The sequence below is a fragment of the Hemicordylus capensis genome, chromosome 1 (genome assembly GCF_027244095.1).
Source record: "Hemicordylus capensis ecotype Gifberg chromosome 1, rHemCap1.1.pri, whole genome shotgun sequence".
Lineage (NCBI taxonomy): Eukaryota > Metazoa > Chordata > Lepidosauria > Squamata > Cordylidae > Hemicordylus > Hemicordylus capensis.
This window is the reverse complement of record NC_069657.1, coordinates 148,371,966-148,390,825: the sequence shown is the minus strand read 5'-3', so window position 1 is coordinate 148,390,825 and position 18,860 is coordinate 148,371,966. Positions and strand designations below refer to the sequence as shown.

The 18,860-nt window shown below is 45.9% G+C and overlaps 1 protein-coding gene across 4 annotated transcripts; it reads left to right on the top strand.

Moving 5' to 3' along the window:
- Positions 1-1,264: 1,264 nt before the first annotated feature.
- LOC128344240 (uncharacterized) lies at positions 1,265-18,119 on the top strand. Of its 4 annotated transcripts, none has more exons than XM_053294205.1 (10): positions 1,280-1,381; positions 1,849-1,931; positions 5,305-5,566; positions 7,303-7,412; positions 7,729-7,779; positions 8,612-8,695; positions 9,812-9,883; positions 10,992-11,085; positions 12,760-12,830; positions 16,636-18,119. In XM_053294205.1, the coding sequence occupies exons 3-10, from the start codon at positions 5,493-5,495 to the stop codon at positions 18,054-18,056; spliced, it is 1,977 nt and encodes a 658-aa protein (XP_053150180.1). In that variant the 5' UTR covers positions 1,280-1,381; positions 1,849-1,931; positions 5,305-5,492; the 3' UTR covers positions 18,057-18,119. The 4 variants fall into 4 exon arrangements, with proteins under 4 accessions (XP_053150248.1, XP_053150094.1, XP_053150180.1 ...); XM_053294028.1 differs by having other exon boundaries at positions 8,609-8,695; XM_053294119.1 differs by lacking the exon at positions 1,849-1,931 and having other exon boundaries at positions 1,266-1,381; positions 8,609-8,695.
- Positions 18,120-18,860: the final 741 nt, after the last annotated feature.

Genomic DNA, 18,860 nt, shown 5'->3' with positions numbered 1-18,860 from the left:
CAAATCATCCCCCCTCAGAGCTGTGGAAAGATACAACCCTCCTGCCCTTTGACTCATTTAGCTTGAACTAAATCCAACCCCCTACAAAATGGCTGCTTTCAGGGGGGAAATATGTTGAGAATGCCAATCATGGATCTCCTACATATTGTGTAGTTTGTCCCTAAAACAAGATAAATACTGGGGAAGAATGATCTTTCTACTATAACTTGTCTATAGGATTTATCCATTTACACCTCAAGGTGGTGCTGTGCTATTCGTATCCTCAGTGCAAAGAAAGGACTGTGCTATCTACCAGAGTCTCTGGTTACCATCACCTTCCCAAGCACTGTGCAAGTCAGAAAAACAGGTGGTGATTAGCATAGGATGCAGTGCCTGTTGGAAGAGGATACAGTGCCAGGGCCCCTTAGGCATAGCTCGAGAGATTCCCAAATTCTGCTCAGAATATAGAAACCAACTTCAGTTCTTAGCTTTTCTCTTTCCTCTCCAGCAGTTTTACATACTACAACCATAGGCTGCCTCCTTCCCCTTTTCCCTTTTCCCTGGCCTAATTGTTCCAGTATCACACTTTGGAGATATTGTGGCATCTAACAGCTTATACATATTTACTCAGAAAAAAGTTTCACTAAATGCCGTGGGACTTACTGCCAAATGAATGTGCAGAGGAAACATGAGTGAACAGCCCTTTGCTCATAATTTATAGCCCAAAAGAGAACCAGCTTTTGCAGAGTTTCTCAGCCTGAAGTTTGCTCTTGAAGTTAGCTCTTAACATGCTACAGGCAAGTGGCTTTTAAAGAGCTTTTATTAGACAGGACTGCTTTCTGCTCCATTTTCTGAACATCAGTTATCTGCATAATTGATCCTCTTCACTGAGCCCCTTCATAGCTGGAAGCTCCTATCAAGGTAACCTTACAGAAGCAGCAGCCCCATTTATCTGAACTACTAATTATCCAGATGTTTTAGATGTCCTCCAAGCCATTTGGATAGAGGAAACTCTGCACAGCCCAATCCAGTGAGGCATTTTTGAGCCAGGCGCTCTAGCAAAATTTGATAGGTAAATTTAAAGAAAATCTGAATGGCAGCAGTGAAGGGGTTAACAGTGAGAGTGAGGCTGTCAGGAGCAAGAACTAGCAAAGAAAGTGTGAACTCACATGTTCCCAAATATGTGGCCTTTTGCTCATTTCCCCCCTGACATCCTTAAGGAAAGCATAAAGCTCTGATGTCACAATGACCCTTAACTTCCCATTGGCTATTAACACAGTTAATCAGCAGGGGAGGGAACAGGTTTGGGGTGCTGATGAGCTCTTGCCTCCCCCAGGACATCAGGTGCCCAGCTAGCCATCTGGTAGAATAAAGAACACGGGCAATCTCTGGAAGAGCTAAGGTACAGTCAGGCTAGGTGGTGTGAAGAACCTAGAGGAGCATCAAGTGACTATGAGAAGTAGAAAATTAACTCTAGAGAGAAAGGGAGGGTGGAAGGTTGGCATGTGGAAACAGGAGAGCTTGGGGGATCAGAGGGATTAAGAAAGCATGAGTCTTGATGGAACCAAGAAGCAATAACAGCCACGAGAAAGTATCCTGACAGTGGCCAAGCCTAGGAGTATTTGATCTCTGGTGGAGTACTACATTGGTCTCTCGTGCAGAGATCTTATAGGGTCTTTCCAGACAGCAGATAGCTGCACAGTGTGAGAAACCTGCGGGCAGGTTCCAAGCATGAGCATACTCACACTCCACATATCCTTGTAGGCTTCCATCTCTTTCCCAGCAAGAATTCACACTCTGTTCAGATGCCAAACACAGGGTCCTTGCACAATCTTTGCAGCACCATCTGTTTGTCCTCTTGCTTTCCAGGAAGAAAGCTTTCCCCCCAATTCATCAGAAAAGTAGCAATCAGTTCTTCTTGGGAAGCAAAAACTGGCTGGCAAGTAGCACAGGTAAAATTGCACAAAGACCCTGCTCACTGTCTGAACAGAGCATGAATATGTGTGGGGAAGGAGAACAAAAGCCTGCAGGAGTGTGTGAGAGTGTGTGGAGGGTGTGTAAGCTGGGTACTTGTGCACAAGAATCGCACACTGTGCAGCTTTCTGCCATCTAGAACAGGTATTCTCAACGCTGGGTCCCCAGATGTTATTGGACTTCAACTCCCATGATCCCCAGGCCCAGTGGCTTTTGGTTGGGGATTATGGGAGTTGGAGTCCAAGAACATCTGGGGACCCAATGTTGAGAACCCCTGATCTAGAAGGACCCATAATCACAGCCCTCAATATAAACCAAACACCCTTGCCTCACCACTATTCAGATGCACATCTGAAGCTCAGAAAGTGAGATTGAATAGAATTAACACAGTAAAAGTGACTTAGGCCTTCTTTTAGCTTAGAATTGCTGGGGTACACTACGTCCCCAACCACACCCTTCCACAAAGACTGGGGTTCCTTACTTTTCAAATGGAACATGCAAGCAGTTTAAATGGAGGACAAATACCGATTGAATGCCACCCGACTGATAGTCAACAAGCAAATCAGGAGTTAACTGCAGTAATCATTAATTATTTAATTACTTCCTTATTACTTATAATATTTATACCCCAGCCCTCCAGTACACTACTGCCCGAGCTGGCTCACAACAATAACATAGATACAATGTAAAATAAAAGTAATAAAATTAACCAAATTAAGTAAACAAGTTAAAAGTCAGGCGAAATGAATGATAGCTTGGAGTCCTGGATGATGCTATGTGCAGATAATGCAGTGATTGTTATCTAATCACATGGGCAGGCCGACGGAGACTGATGGTTAAGAGAAAAGGGAGAATGTCCTACCAGGACATTGCAACAGCTTCATATTAGATGCTGTGAGAGAAACATGAATCCCACCCCATTCTTTTCTGTAGCCCTTTTCAGACATTACGTTGTGTGTGTGTTCAGGTGTCTGTACACTTGTACATCATTTTGTGTGCGTGATGGTACATGTGTTCTTTTACAAGGTGAATCTGGGTACAGACCTTTTCGAATAGAGGGTATGGGGAAGAAATATACTGCTGTATGTATGTTGAACATAATTTCTGAATAATGGTATGTGCATACACTGTACACAGATTGTACATGCATTAAACATAACAAGTGACTAGGGCTTGTGTGTAAAGCAAAGACGGGTTGCTATTGACATGTTCAGCAATATCATAGAGTAGAGACCTGGATGGGGGTACTACTTCAGACTGCAAGTGAGCATGAAGGCTTCTTCTGCACACAGAGCTGGCACGACGTTGTGTTGGGTCCTGAGGCAGGGCCTCATGCTGAGCCCCACTGAGCTAGATGGCAGCAGGCAGGCAGCACATCTTTCTTTCACACCCTCAGAGGATGAAAAGGAGTTGCTGAGGCCAATGTCAACTCCTTCCCCTCCCACCAGGAATGGGCCTTCTTTCTCTTAAAGGCCTGTGCCATCCTTTTGGAGAAAGCCCATTGGTCTGTGGGGAGAGAAGAAAGAGGAGGAGCTACTGCATGAGTCTTGACTCCTCCTCATTCTCCTGTCATAGGCCTCCCCCAGCCTTGCAGTGATGCAGGGGCCTCTGAGATACTCCTATTTGCAGATGGCGGGGTGTCAAGCAGCAAAGTTCTGCTGGTCAACGTGTACTACCACTGCCACAGCAAAAAGGGTGGCATGGGTCCTTAGGCCCATATCATCTTGGCCCACGCATGCCACCAGCCCTGTCCCTACATAAACTCTCCTGTTTGTAAAACTAGGCTATCCAGGGGTAGGAACTGTTCTCACTGACATACTAGTTTTATCTGTGCAGATTTTTTTTAATGTGGGGGAGCACCTCCCACCCCTGCACTTGTAGCCTGAATAGGTATAGTCTAGGGCTTTCTAAATACAAAGTTTTGCTTAACTAACTAATTGCACTGGTGTAGTGGGAAAGCAACCATTTTTGATGCCCACACCTTCTCCAGGAAGCCCTCTGTGTCACCTGAAAATATACCCCTGAGGGTTGTACAGCCCTTGAGGACATATTTTTGGATGGCACAGAGAGCTTCCTGGGAAGGGGGGAGTGTCACAAACTGCCGCTTCCCCATTGCACCAGTACAGTTAGTTGGGAAGTTCTGTTAGGTTGCTCCTTCACTGCACCAGTGCATCCTTGCTCTCTATATCAGCCAGGGAACCTGGACAGCTCCAAGCAGGAGAGGCTGAGCTGGAGAGTTAATAACATGTCACATGTTGTTCCAGGAAAGGTCTGAACCCCTGCAGGCTTATGTAGGTTGCTGGCTAGTTAAGGTTGTTGATCTCATTCTTTGCCGGGAGAAGTTTCTGTGGCTTAAAGGGACCTTGCCTGATTTCATACACTAATTCTGAAGGGACTAGGGGGCCTTTGCCTTACCTATGTCCTTGAGGGACTTCTCCAGTTGGAAACTGAGGGGAGAGCCATATCCTCAGGTTGTGGGATGGATGCTGGATTCAGCTCCCTCGCTTCTAGTGCAAAGGGTTCGGCTATATGGGATTGTTTGGGGTATGGGCCATAGAGACTTCCTTCTCTGGTTGTATTTGCACACAAAACAAAACCGGAGGTCCCTTCACCTCCAGTTTCAGGAGCTGTATGTCCAAATGTGGGCAACTGGAGTTAAGTGAGAAAATGGACCCACAGTTTCCCTCCCCTGACTCCACTCTGTACCTTCAGTTTGAGTATAAAGTTTTGCTGCCTTTAACTCTGGTTGCACGTACAAACACCGGCACGCAGTTCCCCTCTCATGCAACCGGAGTTGAGGGAGGAAGCTCCTCCCTCATCTCAGCTTCTATTGGCTGCTGGGGCTGTCCTTCATTAAAGAAGGAAGCCCCAGCAGCCAGTCCCCCCTCCTCTCAGAGAGGGAGCTCTCCAGTAGTCTGAATATGGACTGGAGAGCAGGGGTGTCCGAAGGTGGCCTCTGTCTCATTCTCCGAATCTTGTGCCTCATTTCTAGATGGCTGCAACAACAACAAAAATTGATAGATCCTCCAAACAGTATTTTAATGTGTTTGGAGGATGGGTGCTCATGCCTACAGATGCCCTATCACCTAAGCTCCCCACCGACTCTACCTTCAGACCTCAGATATTTCTGATGGAGGGCAAGACTCAGGAGCTGACATACAGAGCAAGGATCCACTGGTGCAGCAAGTCGGAGAGCCATACTGTGTGTGTGTGTACTGTGCATATATACAAGTGCTTGGGACAATTTGTCTAATGATATCTCCTGGGAGACAGACCACCTTGTCTGTTCTGTCTTGCCTTGTCTTGTGCGGTGACTGGTTTGCATGTCCTTCTGTTCCATGTCTCTCACAGGGCCTCTTGCCCACAGCACCCACCTCCTGCTGTGCTGTAAGGAGCAGTGCAGCCAAGAGTGCGGCCATGATCAGCCCTAGCAGCAGCTCAAATTGTGTGGACGTCTGCTGTGCTTCCAGAGACACAGTTCCCCTTGCAACTGCTTTCCCTTCACTTCTCTGCTATTGGGCTCTGCACAGGACAAACGAATGGCTACTGTGCCAGACTATTATAAGCTTTTAGAGGTTCCCCGGGATGCCTCTGACAACGATATCAAAAAGGCGTAAGTCCTACTTTTGAACTCCCAATACTATTTTGAGCTCCCAAAACTTGAAATAAAAGCAGGAGAGGGAGTAAATTCCAGTGGTTCAGCTATTCCTTGAACTCAAAATCCTATTTATTCTATTTCATTTCATTTCATTTCATTTATATACTGCCCTTCCAAAAATGGCTCAGGGCAGTTTGAAATGCTCCAGTTGGATCAGAACCAATCACCAGGGGCTACTCCCTGATCTCAACCAAAATCTACAGGTTCCTCTTGTTCCACTGGTCTCTCTCCGCCCCGGTAGACAATACTGAACTAGATGGACCAATGTTCTGCCTTGGTATAAGGCAGTTCTCCATGTTCATAAATACACAGATGTGGCAGATCACTAAAGGCTGTATATGTTGTTATGCCCTAGGGTCAAGAAGGTTCAGTATGTGATTATGATTCCTGAGGGAATAATTTCATGGCCAAATTAGACCATATATCTATTTTGTGACTGGGGCCTGGAGGTTTGATTTTATCAGTGTAAATAGCACACACACAGGGAGGCAATCCAAATTGGAACCTGGGGGTGGGAGAGGAAGGGCTTTAGTCATTTGCCAGGGGAGGGGGCTGGTCCCAGTCCAGATCCTCCCTCATGGCTGCTATTTGCCCCAGAAGAAAATCTTCTCTTGGCACAAGATCCTCATTCAACATCTGCTGACAAAAGAAAATTAAAGATAATTGTGATGGTTATTACAGACTGCTACAGTGAGTCAAAGCAAATCTAGTTTTGGGAACCTATCATAGCTATTTATTTTAGTTTTAATAAATATAATTCAAAGGTGTGCGTGCGTCATCTTTTTAGGTTCTCAAGATTTTATGGATGAAATCATCACTAAGAAATGTCCCTTTTACCCACATATAATAGGCAAAACTTGCAGTGAAATTCTCCCCTTATGAATATGTTTGCAGAATTTCACAAACATATTGATTGTGATAATTGTTACAGAATTTCTGCAGAACCACCAATCAAATGCAAAATATTCCGATGCTTGCATAGCCACAACACAGGAAGGCCAATTGCTCTCTACCTCTTTTTAAAAAATCAATTTTCACAGTAGAGAAAGTGCCAAGATTTATACGAAGTATGTTCATTTGCACAATTCAGTTCATTTGCATAATATGCTTTGGTCACAGAAGCAGAGTTTTCTTGTTGCAGAATTTGCAATCTATTGATGCAGAAATCACCAAGGTTGTTTTGGATTGTGATCATAGCAAAAGGTTCTTCTTGCCTGTCATTGATTTTGTTTCTTCAGTCTCAAATGACAATTGTTGAGAACTTGGCTGCTCTCAGTCAGGTGATCAAGAAAGCACTGGGCAGTAACTTAGGTCCATCAAGCCTAGTGGGGTGTAACTACAATTGAACAAGGTGGTGGTGGGGATGCCCCTGGTTCCCTTCTCCTGACAAGTAAGTAAAAGCTTGCTCTTTGCTCTTCCCCTTGTGCCTCTCTGAAGAGGAAAACGAGGTGTGGGGGGAGGGGAATCTTCACTTTTTGTCCCAGGGCCCACTCCAACCATGCTATGCCCTGAAGTCTGAGTTATCCAATGTGGCTGCTTTGAGCAGAGAGAGGTACAAACCACTGCAATGCCCTCAGCTCCACTAGGGTGTGCATTGGAGTTGTCTGTTTCGGCAGTGTGGTTCTTCTCTAATGGGCAGTGTACTGTGGAACTCAAATACCACATTCAATTTATTTCCTCGGACTGTACAGGTACAGGAAGAAAGCTCTGCAGTGGCACCCAGATAAAAATCCAGAGAGGAAGAAATATGCTGAGCAGAAGTTCAAAGAAGTTACAGAAGCCTATGAAGTCCTGTCAGATAGTAAGAGACCTAACGTAATTTCTCTGCTACTGCTGCTGCTTCGCCTTTCTTTATTCACTAGGAATTGTTAAGGTCCGTATGGGAGGCTGATTTGCACAGCACTCCGCTAAGGAGTATGGGGTTGTGGTGGATGTCTCATATGCTCTCTCTGGAAGCTTCCATTTGCTCTTGTCTTGTAGTTCTAGAGGAGGGAGGTGATACCAATATCTATGGCCTTGGAGGGACTGGGGGAGCATAGCAACCAAATATTAATTCCTGCCTTGTGGGCAATATCTCTCTCTCTCTCTCTCTCTCTCTCTCTCTCTCTCTCTCTCAGAATTCAAACGTGAACGGTATGACTGCTATGGGGATGGACTCACAGCAGCAGGTGAGAAATAGCCTCTCTCTCATCTCCTTAATGAATTCAGAGACATGCTAAAGCCCACCAACTTCATATAGAGGCTAATCTGATCTTCGAGCCAGAGCCACAGGAGACTCCAATTGGTTTCCCATGACAGTTTCCCATGTTTGAGAGAGAGATCCAGAGAACATAGCACAAATGTTTGCTAGAACCATGCAATATATGTTTGTTTATATGTATATTAATTCAAGTAACTGTATTAAATTTGAAATCTGCATTTTGAGGCTGAATTTAAAAATACTGGCCAACATCCAGACTAAGCAAGTGCTGGTGCAGCATTGCTGAATTGATGTTCCAGGGGAGGCGCAATTTTCACCTATATCCCCTTCCATCTGCTGACTATAACCCTTTAAAATATGTCCCTGAGGGTTGCACAGCTCTCAGGGACATAGTTGGAAGGTCACAGTTGACTTCAGAGGGAAGATAAGGGGAAATTGATGCCCCCCCCCAAGTACATGCTTCATACTATCTGCACAAATGCTTCCTTACTCAGGATGTTGGCCACTGTCTGGTGACAAAGAAAGAAGAAGAAAAGGAGACATGTTAAAAATTGGTCCCCATCCTAAACTGATCATTGTCCTCCTGGTCTCAGGAATCACCTTAATTGACTTGGGAGGCCATATTCCATGGGCTTTTCACAAACACAAAAGTCAGTTATTGGCTTTTTCACCCTGGCCATATAGCCCTGCTTTCGGATGGAAGATAAATAGGGGTCTTCATTTTCCTTCGTAAAAACTACATAGGAAGAGGATCCCAGGCTTTTGGTGATGGGTTCATAAATAACATTCCTTCCCAGCAGTTGCGGAGGAAGATTTGAAATTCACCTTCCGCAGCCCCTGGGATGTTTTCCGAGAAATGTTTGGGAGCTCAGATGCCTACTCTGGTAAGTATGATTCATATTAAAGACTTTCGTATACATGATTCAGAGGTTGTTATCCCAGGGTTGTTACACTGAAATAATGGCCCTCTATACATTGTCATTGATGTTGTTGATGTTGTTTTGTTGTTGTTGCTGTAACAGCAACAAAAATAATAATTCATGTCTTTAGAGGCTAAGCTCCCCTGCTACCTGGGCAAAGAGACACCTATGGTAATTCTCTTTATATTAAGTAGGGGGTTTGCAGCTGTTCCTTATTCAACCCACAGCACAGCATCCCTCCAGTGACTGTTGCTGGTGTCTACCTTCTGTTTCTTTTTAGATTGTGAACCCTTTGGGGACAGGGAACTATACTACTTTACTACTACTTTAGTAGTAGTAGCAGCAGCAGCAGCAGCAGCTCCTGCGTTGTAACTCTCACACTCAAGAGCATTCATGTAGTCCCTTGCAAAACAAAAGACTCAGACAAAGAATGATTATCCATAATTTTGTATTCCTTTTGCTTAAAAAAGTTTTTGCTTTGTTTTTAGCTGTATTTTATTGTAGTTTTGTTTTTAATTATATGCTTATATGCTTTTATTCTATTTAAAAAATGGTTTTGCTTTGTGAACCCAGAGAACAATAATTATGGGGTCGCCAATAAATAAAATTGTTATTTTTTTTAATTTAAAAAATACAATTTTAAATGTAGTATTTTCAAAGGCACCAGAGGATACATCCCTTCGTCTGGATTTAAAAAAGGTAATGGCAAAGACTAAAGTAGCTCTTCCTCATCTCCTTCTCTCCAATATATTATACATACCAACAGCAAAGCTACCCTTCTCCTATTACATAGGGACAGAGTATCACATTAATGGTGCTGGGCGGACACTAGTGCAAGTAGATCGCAAAGAGAAAAGTGTGGATTTTTAAGCACCTGGAAAGGTTCTTAAAGAAGGATTTGCAAGAGAAGTTGATAATAAAACGGAGATGATTTTATACATTGAGGACAGCATTTAGGTGAAAGGAGCTCTGAAGTGGGAGAAAGGGTACAAGGTGGAAATTGCACAGAAAGAAGAAAAAGAGGAAGTAAAGTGTTGTTCCTAGAAGCTGCATGTATCCACATTCTTCTGTTTTTTTCAGCCAAGAAGGAAGAAGACATTCCATGGTACTTACGAGGCCCCTTATTTTCCATCTCTATTTCAGAAGACTCAGGTAGGATGAGACCAGACTTCTTTAAGCAAAACCTTTTGTATTTTCTCTTTGGAATTCCATAAGATCATCCTTTTCCCTGGTCCTTTCTTTGTTGTGGGGCTGACTCTGGTTTATCTTGCAGCCAGTTTGCCTCTATTTCCTCCAGTTCAGTTCTGAACATTTTCAGACTTACTCCTTCTGTTAGCCATTGTGATGTAATGGATAGAGTGTTGAACCAGAGAGAAGACAACTTCCTGCTCAGCTATACCTTGGACCAATCACCGTCTCTCAGTTTATCCTAACCACAGGGTTCTTGAGAGGATACAGTGGTATAACTCTAATAACTACTGCTGTCTAGAGTTCCTTGGAATAAGAGTGGGATACAAATGTGATATATTGAGAGAAAGAGAAAAAGACAGAGCCAGTTCTCATGATCAAAACAATGCCTGCTTACCAGATTGCTGAGTTCTGCACACGCATGTGGAACATGTTGTGAGAACTCAGAGGTTTTTGCCAATCCCAGACACGCATGACAACCGACCAACATTTAACCATGCTCAACCGACAAATTTCAAATCTCAGATTAATTATCCTGGTTAAATGCTGCCGGATTGATGTGGCACCAATGAGGGATTGGTGAAAACCTCCAGATTCTCATCATACCCTCCGCAGGAACGTTATGGCTTAGTGATCTGGGATTTTCTGGAAAGTGGTCACTGTTTGGATCATGAGAACCAGCCCATCGATTCTGTGTTGTTAACTGAGATAAGTTATGCAATATTTTATGAAAGATGCTTCCTCAGGGTTTAATTGACTGACTCTAATTTTGGTGACGGGTGTGCTGTTGAAGCACCTCAGACCCCTAACAGACACTCACAAGGCTGAAAGGGGCTGGCTTAGGGCCAATGTGAGGTTTGTTGTCCACAGGTTTGGCTTACTTAATACAGGAAATATAACTGTGGGTTGTCCCAACAGCAGGTTGTTCCACAGGTAAAAATCATCCACCTTCTGGATGGATACTTCCTGGAAGGATGTGATAATGTCTAATGAATGGGATGATGAGCTTCTCAGCCGTCCCCTATTATTGGTCAAGAAATCCCAGCAACTAACTTGTCATCTTCTTTTGCAGGTGTTTCCATAACATTTGGCCCCAAAAGATCACTATGTTTCTTCTCCCTCGATCCTAAAGTCTTCAATTTAAAACACATCATAAACCAAAAAAAGTAAGATTTATACCTCTGCTGTCCGAAACTGCAGTGATTATTAGCCACATTCTACTGAAGTGATAGTGGTGGTGCAGTGGGTTAGGGTGACCTAGTACATACATAGATATGGATATGGATATGGATATGGATATAGATATAGATATAGATATAGATATAGATATAGATATAGATATAGATATAGATATAGATATATCATGCACACACAAACACACTGAGTAGGATCCCAGACTCTAAGTGCACTTCCTAACTGCATGAACCAAGACTCCAGCCAGAGATGCATGCACATGCACACATTCAAGTTATTTTTAACATCTCCCTGCCATCAGTGAACTCCCAATGAACTGCTTAGAAAACCAAGAAAGCAAAGCAAACCCTTCTCTAAATAGCTGGTGCCTAAATTCCAAGATGTATGAAGCCAAAATATAGCCAGATGCATGCCGCTTTATGGAACAAAATGCTATCTGGGGACAAAACTACATGTTATAGTGATGTGTGGCTGCCGCAGATCCATGTCTCCTCATAACATCTGGTAAAATATGATATGTGACAAGACATCACTATTCCCTGCTGCTGCCTCACTTCATTGGCTGCTGTTTGCAGGATTAGAGACACTCTGGGTGTGATGATGTCATGTAATGTGTTGTCTTCTAGATAATATTAGGAACATACAGATTGCAACCACACACCTCTGCCACGTCTAGTTTGGGCCTCATACTATGCGATTTAGATCCAATTAAAAGTTTAAGGTTGCCGTCCTAAACACCACTGAAATCCAAGAGACTTCTGAATAAACACTCTTAAAACTGGAGTGTTAATTTAGCATTTAGAAGTGATTTCAGATGCACCAGGACAGAGGCAGAAACAGGTTGAATTCATTGTTTGGTTGTTTTATCTTTGTGTAAATCTTCATGGGGTGAGGCTTGCTCTAAGCAAGTGTGCATTTGTGTGCCCCAATAAGATTCTGTCTAGTTAGAATCATGGATCAGAATACAATAATTATCAAGGGTCTAACTGTGAATGGCTCCTTACACATTCTGGAACAATGATGGTTTGGTTGGCCTAATTACCTAATCATTTTCCAACATCAGCTGACAACCAAAATGTTGGAAGTTGCTTGATACCAGGTCAGACTATTGATCCAATTAGCTCAGTATTGTGGATACTGACTGGCAGTGGCTTCTCCAAGGTTTTGGGCAGGAGTCTCTCTGTGTTCTACCTGGAGATGTTGGGGAGTGAACCTGGGACCTTCTGAATGCAAAGCAGATGCTCTTCCACTGAGCTATGGCCTCATCCCCAAAGGTAGCATATATGGGCATCCCATCCAGGCACTGACCACATCAAGACCTGCTTAGCTTCAGCAAGGTGGCTGTATTGTGTGCCCTTAGACCATGCTCTAAGCAAGTTGGGTGCTGTTTCATTTTCATTGTGCTGGAAAGGTAGCATATAAAGCCCCCAAGGCTCATAAGGATGATGGGCATAGCAAGACCATTTTCATTTCTGTATGTGACAAGGACCCTGGAATTCTTAAGTGCTAAGAAACTTAAAGGGATCCTGATATATTTTCAGAAACAATGCTGCCTCTTTCAAGCCATGTGGAAGGTGGGAAACAGCTCTCTTTTGTGTCCATCTATCTGCCTTTTGTTGAATAACCCAAATCTCTTGATTTTCCAGATCCCCAGACAGTGATGCTGAGCAAGTAGAAGCTAAGGATGATAGAGAACTGAAGTCTGCTACAGCTTCTGGTAAGGAGCAATTGTTATGGACCACAGTAAGGTAGATGGAACTGGAAGTTGTTCTAGTGCAATATTGTATTCACAAACACGGAATTCTATCAAAGGCAGAGCAATAAATATGAGGGTTGAGCCCTCTTCAACACAAACACAAATCCCACCTTAGGAAATTGTGCTCTGTGTTAATTAATCCTGATTAACTATCATCCCCTGCAAGGGCTATAGGAAAGTTGGAGTGGGCCCTGGGACAGTATTTGAAAATGGCCCTGCTCCCACCTTCCTCTCCTTCCCCAACCTCCATATTTTTGCTTCAGAACTCTAGGGACCTGGCATAGACCTGCCGCTTCACCAGGCAGTGGTGGCGGGTGGTGCTTATCTGTTGGGACGTTAGTGCTTCTAACCAACTCAGTGGCCACACACAGCCCCTCCCCTATTCCATGCCAGTCACGCTCTGGTCAAGCTGACACTGCCTGATGATGTCACTGAGCCAGTGTGGCCACATCAGTTTAGAGAGGTAGAGCTCCCTGATCCCAGTGAGAACAGGCCTACCTTAAAGCATCTGCCTGTTCTCACTGGGATCGGGGCAGCTCTGCCTCACCAAACCACCACAGCTGAGCCAACTGGGTGATATCATAAAGCTGCATTGGCTTGACCAGAGAGCGGCTGGCATGAAGTTGGGGCCAAGCACAGCCACGGAGCTGGCCAGAAGTGCTTGTAGCCCAACAGTTGGGCATTGTGAAAGGGGGGGGGGCAGTGCAGGGATGCTGGGAGAGGTGGCAGGCAGCTCCAGGTCACTAATGACCCCTGAACATTTGTCCCCACTTGCTCAATAGTAGCTACACCCTTGTTCACTTGGCTCCATTCTCAAAACTAATAAGTGGAATAGAATATCCACTTCCCACAAGCATATATGAAAGACTGGAAGTAAACCACCCTAAGGTTCATTGTTAAAGATGTTCTTTAAAAAAAAAATCATTTATATACTGCTGTTCATCAAGGACACACATGTACAATTAAGACCATTAAAACATAAACTAAACTAAACAAGGCCAAACAAAGTTTTTAAAAAGCCAGACCAGATGAAACAGAACTCTCAAACATCAGCTCAGCAAGGGAAGTGGAAATCAGTCTGAACATCACCAATTACCACAGGTCTTCTGGAACAAAAAGGTCTTTAAACATTTCCAGAAAGTCAGTAGGGAGGGGACAGCTTGGGCACCGCTCAGAAGTGTCAAGGCTGTTACCAAGAAGGCTCTGCTTGAACTGGAGGCCAGTCTGGCCTCCACATGAAATGAAATTCAGAGCATTAGGAGAGCATGCATATGCATTTATGCACCTTTCTGAATTCTGATCAGACATCTAGAGAGGGAGCTTTGCTATGAAATGAGTTCTGCTTATTTGATTTTTTAACATGAAGACCTGTCCAGGCTGGTTTTTTTGTGATCATTTGGCAACATCAGAAATGACAACAGCACAGGAATAAGGCAAAGGCAAAGCAAAGAACGCAGTTGTTGGGGAAAGAGGTGTCTAGCCTAGTTAGTGGTTTGGGGCTTCCTGTTCATGTAGGCAAAGGTGCTGAGCTCTGAGTTGGTCTCATGCTCTGTTTAGTAGCCAACAAATTTGTTTAGGAAACATCCTTAAGGAAGTATATGGCTGATCAGGACAATTGATCAGGGGTTTTTTCAGACAGTGATATATTCCAACTTCATTTCGAGTTAGAATAAAAGGAGTTGAAAAAAATTCCTCCAAAAACCCATTCACAGATTGCCAGCAGGTGGTGCTAAGAATACACAATGTCCTTTCACATGGTGTGTCTTTCTCATTTTATTTCTTGTCGTAATTTGTGCTGAAGTTGGAATATATAATCATCTGGAGGAGCACCACATGGAAAGCAAACCAGAAAGAGAGAGACAAGATTTTTAAAAATGATAGGGAGGTTGGTCAGATTTAATACTGGTAATATACTTTTCAAAAAAGTACAACTAGCAGATTTGTTGGTATAGTTCCTGGAGTGAAAATTCCCCCTCAGCATGCATAGACATTAACAGACACACAGACATGCAGCATCTGTGGTGGCAGAGTTCCCTCAGTCTGGGAAAGAGCACCCCTGAACTCAGGAACCAGCAAACTCAACATTCCTATTTTTCTGAGTTATGAAACAAACAGCATAACACCCAAGAACTCAGCCCCATTTCCATTCTCCTGAACCCAAACTGGAAAGGTCATTCATTCATTGGCCACAAGAGCACCTCTGCTGACAGAGGCAGCTACTGCAAATGCTTCTCCTTTGCCTTAAAAACTGCTTGTGTGGCTGATATTTAGCACGAAGGGTCATAGGGGGAGATTGGGAAGGTGGTTCCATGGGGATATTGTGCCAAACTGGCATATGGATGCAGCTGATTTGCCCTAGATTTGCCCAAATTCCATCACTAGTCCCCAGGACTCCTCTAATGTCCTGCTTCCCATGATCCCATTCTTTCAGCTTCTGTGCTTGGCTGTTCTGGACCAAAACTCCTTGGCTCAGTCCCTCCTGGTGTCACAAACATCTCAGCATCAATAACCCAGTTCCTGATAAGGATGGATGAAGCAGGCTGAGGGTGGGACTGTAGCTCAGGGGTAGGGCACATGCCTTGTGTGCAGAAGGTCACAAGTTCAGTCCCTGCTATCTCCAGGTAGAGCTGGGAAAGGCCTCTGCCTGAAATCTTAGAGAGTTGTTCCCAGTTGGTGTAGACATTAGTGAGCTAGATGGACCAATGGTTTGACTCAGGATAAAGCCACTTGAGGTTCTTGCAAATCTTTGCTTAAGGGAATGGTCCAATTTATTTATGAGGAAGACAGAAATCTGTTTCCTGACTTCAGTACTCTTGCCATTGGCAAAAATGCTGAGCCCTACTTTATAGCACAAGTTGCTTTTTTTTTTTTTAACAAATAGAGATGAGTCCGGACCAGTTCGGAGGCCATTGCAAAGGCCTCCGAACTGTCCGGACCGGTCTGTCCCCTGGCCGGTTCGGTTCGGGTGGGGGGTCTCCCTTTAAGGGCGGGGAGGGTTTACTTACCCCTCCCGCCGCTTTGCCCCCTCCAGCGCCCGTATTCTTAGTAGAAGCCGCCCCTTCTGCCCCCTCCAGTGCCAATGCCGCCTGGGCGCGCGCGCGGCTTTGCTTTTAAAAGTTCCTTTTGCTGGCGCTGAGGGATTAAACACCAAACAGAAGCTGGCAGAGCACCGCGCCGGCCGGCGGCTCCCCCATGCTCAGCCGCCCAGCAGCCACTGAGAACGCCCAGCGAGGACGCGCCGTCGCCATCGCCGACGCGCCGCGGCCCCCAGGCAACCCTAACTTCCGGCTTCCATGCGACTTCCCCCCGCATACAGAGTGGCAGAATGCAGCCACTCTGTATGCTGGGGGAAGTCGCATGGAAGCCGGAAGTTAGGGTTGCCTGGGGGCCGCGGCGCGTCGGCGATGGCGACGGCGCGTCCTCGCTGGGCGTTCTCAGTGGCTGCTGGGCGGCTGAGCATGGGGGAGCCGCCGGCCGGCGCGGTGCTCTGCCGGCTTCTGTTTGGTGTTTAATCCCTCAGCGCCAGCAAAAGGAACTTTTAAAAGCAAAGCCGCGCGCGCGCCCAGGCGGCATTGGCACTGGAGGAGGCAGAAGGGGCGGCTTCTACTAAGAATACGGGCGCTGGAGGGGGCAAAGCGGCGGGAGGGGTAAGTAAACCCTCCCCGCCCTTAAAGGGAGACCCCCCTTCAGTGCCGGTCCGGACCGCTCCGGACCATGCACATCCCTATTAACAAAGTCAACGACTGTTGTGTTTTTGTGGTTATAGGTGAGCAGGAGGAAAGCAGCAATGTAGAAGCAGCAGACAGTGACATCCAGGCAGAGTATGAATCAGTGCCAGAATACAAGGACCATGATGGATGTGGGATGGAACCCGAGTGTGAAACACCTGATGAAGATGATGAGACCCTTGAGGGATACGAGTCCTATAGGTGGAACAACCCATGTGGGGCATATGAGGCAGGGGGGGACGAGGAAACTTATGCCTACCCTTCGTGTTCCATGTACGAATCGCAATACGGAAGCCCCTCATACCCTGCCTATGAGTCATCTGCCAGATGCACATCTCCTCTGCTGTATGCAAGGAAAAATGGGGCACATTATAAATATGTGTCCTCTCCTGTATATGATCCGCAAAACGCCTACAAGACTTCTAACCTCTATGAGTCACAATACGACTGCGAATGCTCTCCTGATTATGAGGGGCAATACGATTATGAATTTTCTTCCTCACAGGAGTCACCGTATGGATATGAGCCCTCCGCAGGGTACAAGTCTCAATATAGGTATGATAACTCTCCTCCATATGAGTGGCAATATGGATATGAGGCCTCTCCAACGTATGAGGTGCAATATGGGTTCAAGAACTCCCCTGTGTATGAATCTCCCTACGAATACGTATCCTCTGCTACATATGAGTGGCCCACAGGGCAGAATGACCCACAGCCCAAGTTTATCTCGGTTTCGGAATACGAGTTGCCTGCTAATTGGAACAAATCACAGAAGGAAGGCAAGTCGTATGCTGGGGGCAATGAAACGTGTGACAAACTGGATCCATCTACTGGAGGTAATGATGATGCTCAAGGACGGAAGCCAGTCCATGGAAGCAAAGTCTCCTTGGATCACACTGAAACAACAGTCAGCTGCATCCGAGCAACTGCTGGAAGTACAGCACTCGCTTTGCCTTCTGAGGAGCAAGGCAACAGCCAGCTGAATCAGCTACCAAATGGAACCAGGAAGCTGTTACTGGATGGCTCCGATGGACTTCTGGGTGGCATGAAGAAATTCCTGGATGGGACCAAGAGGCTCTTGGGTAGAGGGAGCCAACTTTCAAAAGAGCCGCTCCCAGAAGGAGCCAGGTGGACCAGTGGTATGAGCCAGCTCCCTAACATCTACAGCCCACCTCAGAGGGGGCTAAGGCCGTTGCACGGTGGAGGCAACCATCCCCAGTATGGAAACAGTTTATTTCTAGACAATGCCAGCTGGCCCAAAGGTGAAAGGAACCCATATCTGCACAGAGCAGTCCAGCCGCATGTCCCAAGAGGAGCCTACTGGCCACGTGGAGGAGGAATGACGCCTCATCTTCCAGATATTTCCAACAGGCTCCTGAGCAGAGTAAATAAGCTCCCCCCTGGCAGGTGCAATTTTTCTGCCTTGCCCTCCCATTCCAGCTGCTCCTATAACTCCTAGACTGAGGAGAATCTATAAATCCTGGAGCTGGAGAGATGCATAATAAACGGTGGAAGTGAAAAATTTCCCAGTCTGTAGTCCACTGTCATTTAATGAAAAGCCAGGAACACAACAATGGCTGGAAGCAAGCCAGCAAGGTCTGAAGGCTGGGTCCAGGACCTGCTTCAGGTTTCAGGGGTTCTCGGCAAACTGCCTTCCAGGAGCCCCCACCAAATGGGAGGACTCTGAGAGCACTGCTTTGCCACCAACACCGAGAGCATGAGCACAGGGGTGGTCTCAGTGGGCCCTTTTGAGAGCCTTGAGCCCTCAGCTGCTCCCAACAATGCCAGCCCTTGACTCTGGGCCTAGCTTGGCCCAAGACTCCTTGAAGCACTTCTCACGATCCATGAGAAGAGCTTCTGTTGGGTCTGTGGAGAGAGTGGGTTTAGCCCGCTCTCCCTGCAGAGGATCAAAGAGCAGCCCTGGGGTGGCTGGATTGGCCGCCCACATGACTGCTGGCTCCGTCACGGAGCCAGTGGGGGCTGTGGGGATCATAAGAACATAAGAAGAGCCCTGCTGGATCAGGCCCAAGGCCCATCTAGTCCAGCATCCTGTTTCGCACAGTGGCCCACCAGATGCCGCTGGAAGCCACAGACAGGAGTTGAGGGCGTGCCCTCTCACCTGCCATTACTCCCTTGCAACTGGTAACATGATCGGGGGCCATGAGAGTGCATGGGGCATCCTAGAGAGGCTGCAGCCTCCTGGTTGGGGGTCTACTCATCTTGCCATGCACCACAGTGACACACGAGCGCAAAAATGAGGTTA

Coding starts and splice junctions, on each gene's coding strand:
- LOC128344240 (XM_053294119.1), top strand. CDS start 5,493: ATGGCTACTGTGCCAGACTATTATAAGCTTTTAGAGGTTCCCCGGGAT. Junction 8,696..9,811: donor GAGCTCAGATGCCTACTCTG/GTAAGTATGATT, acceptor TGTTTTTTTCAG/CCAAGAAGGAAGAAGACATT. Junction 11,086..12,759: donor CACATCATAAACCAAAAAAA/GTAAGATTTATA, acceptor TTGATTTTCCAG/ATCCCCAGACAGTGATGCTG.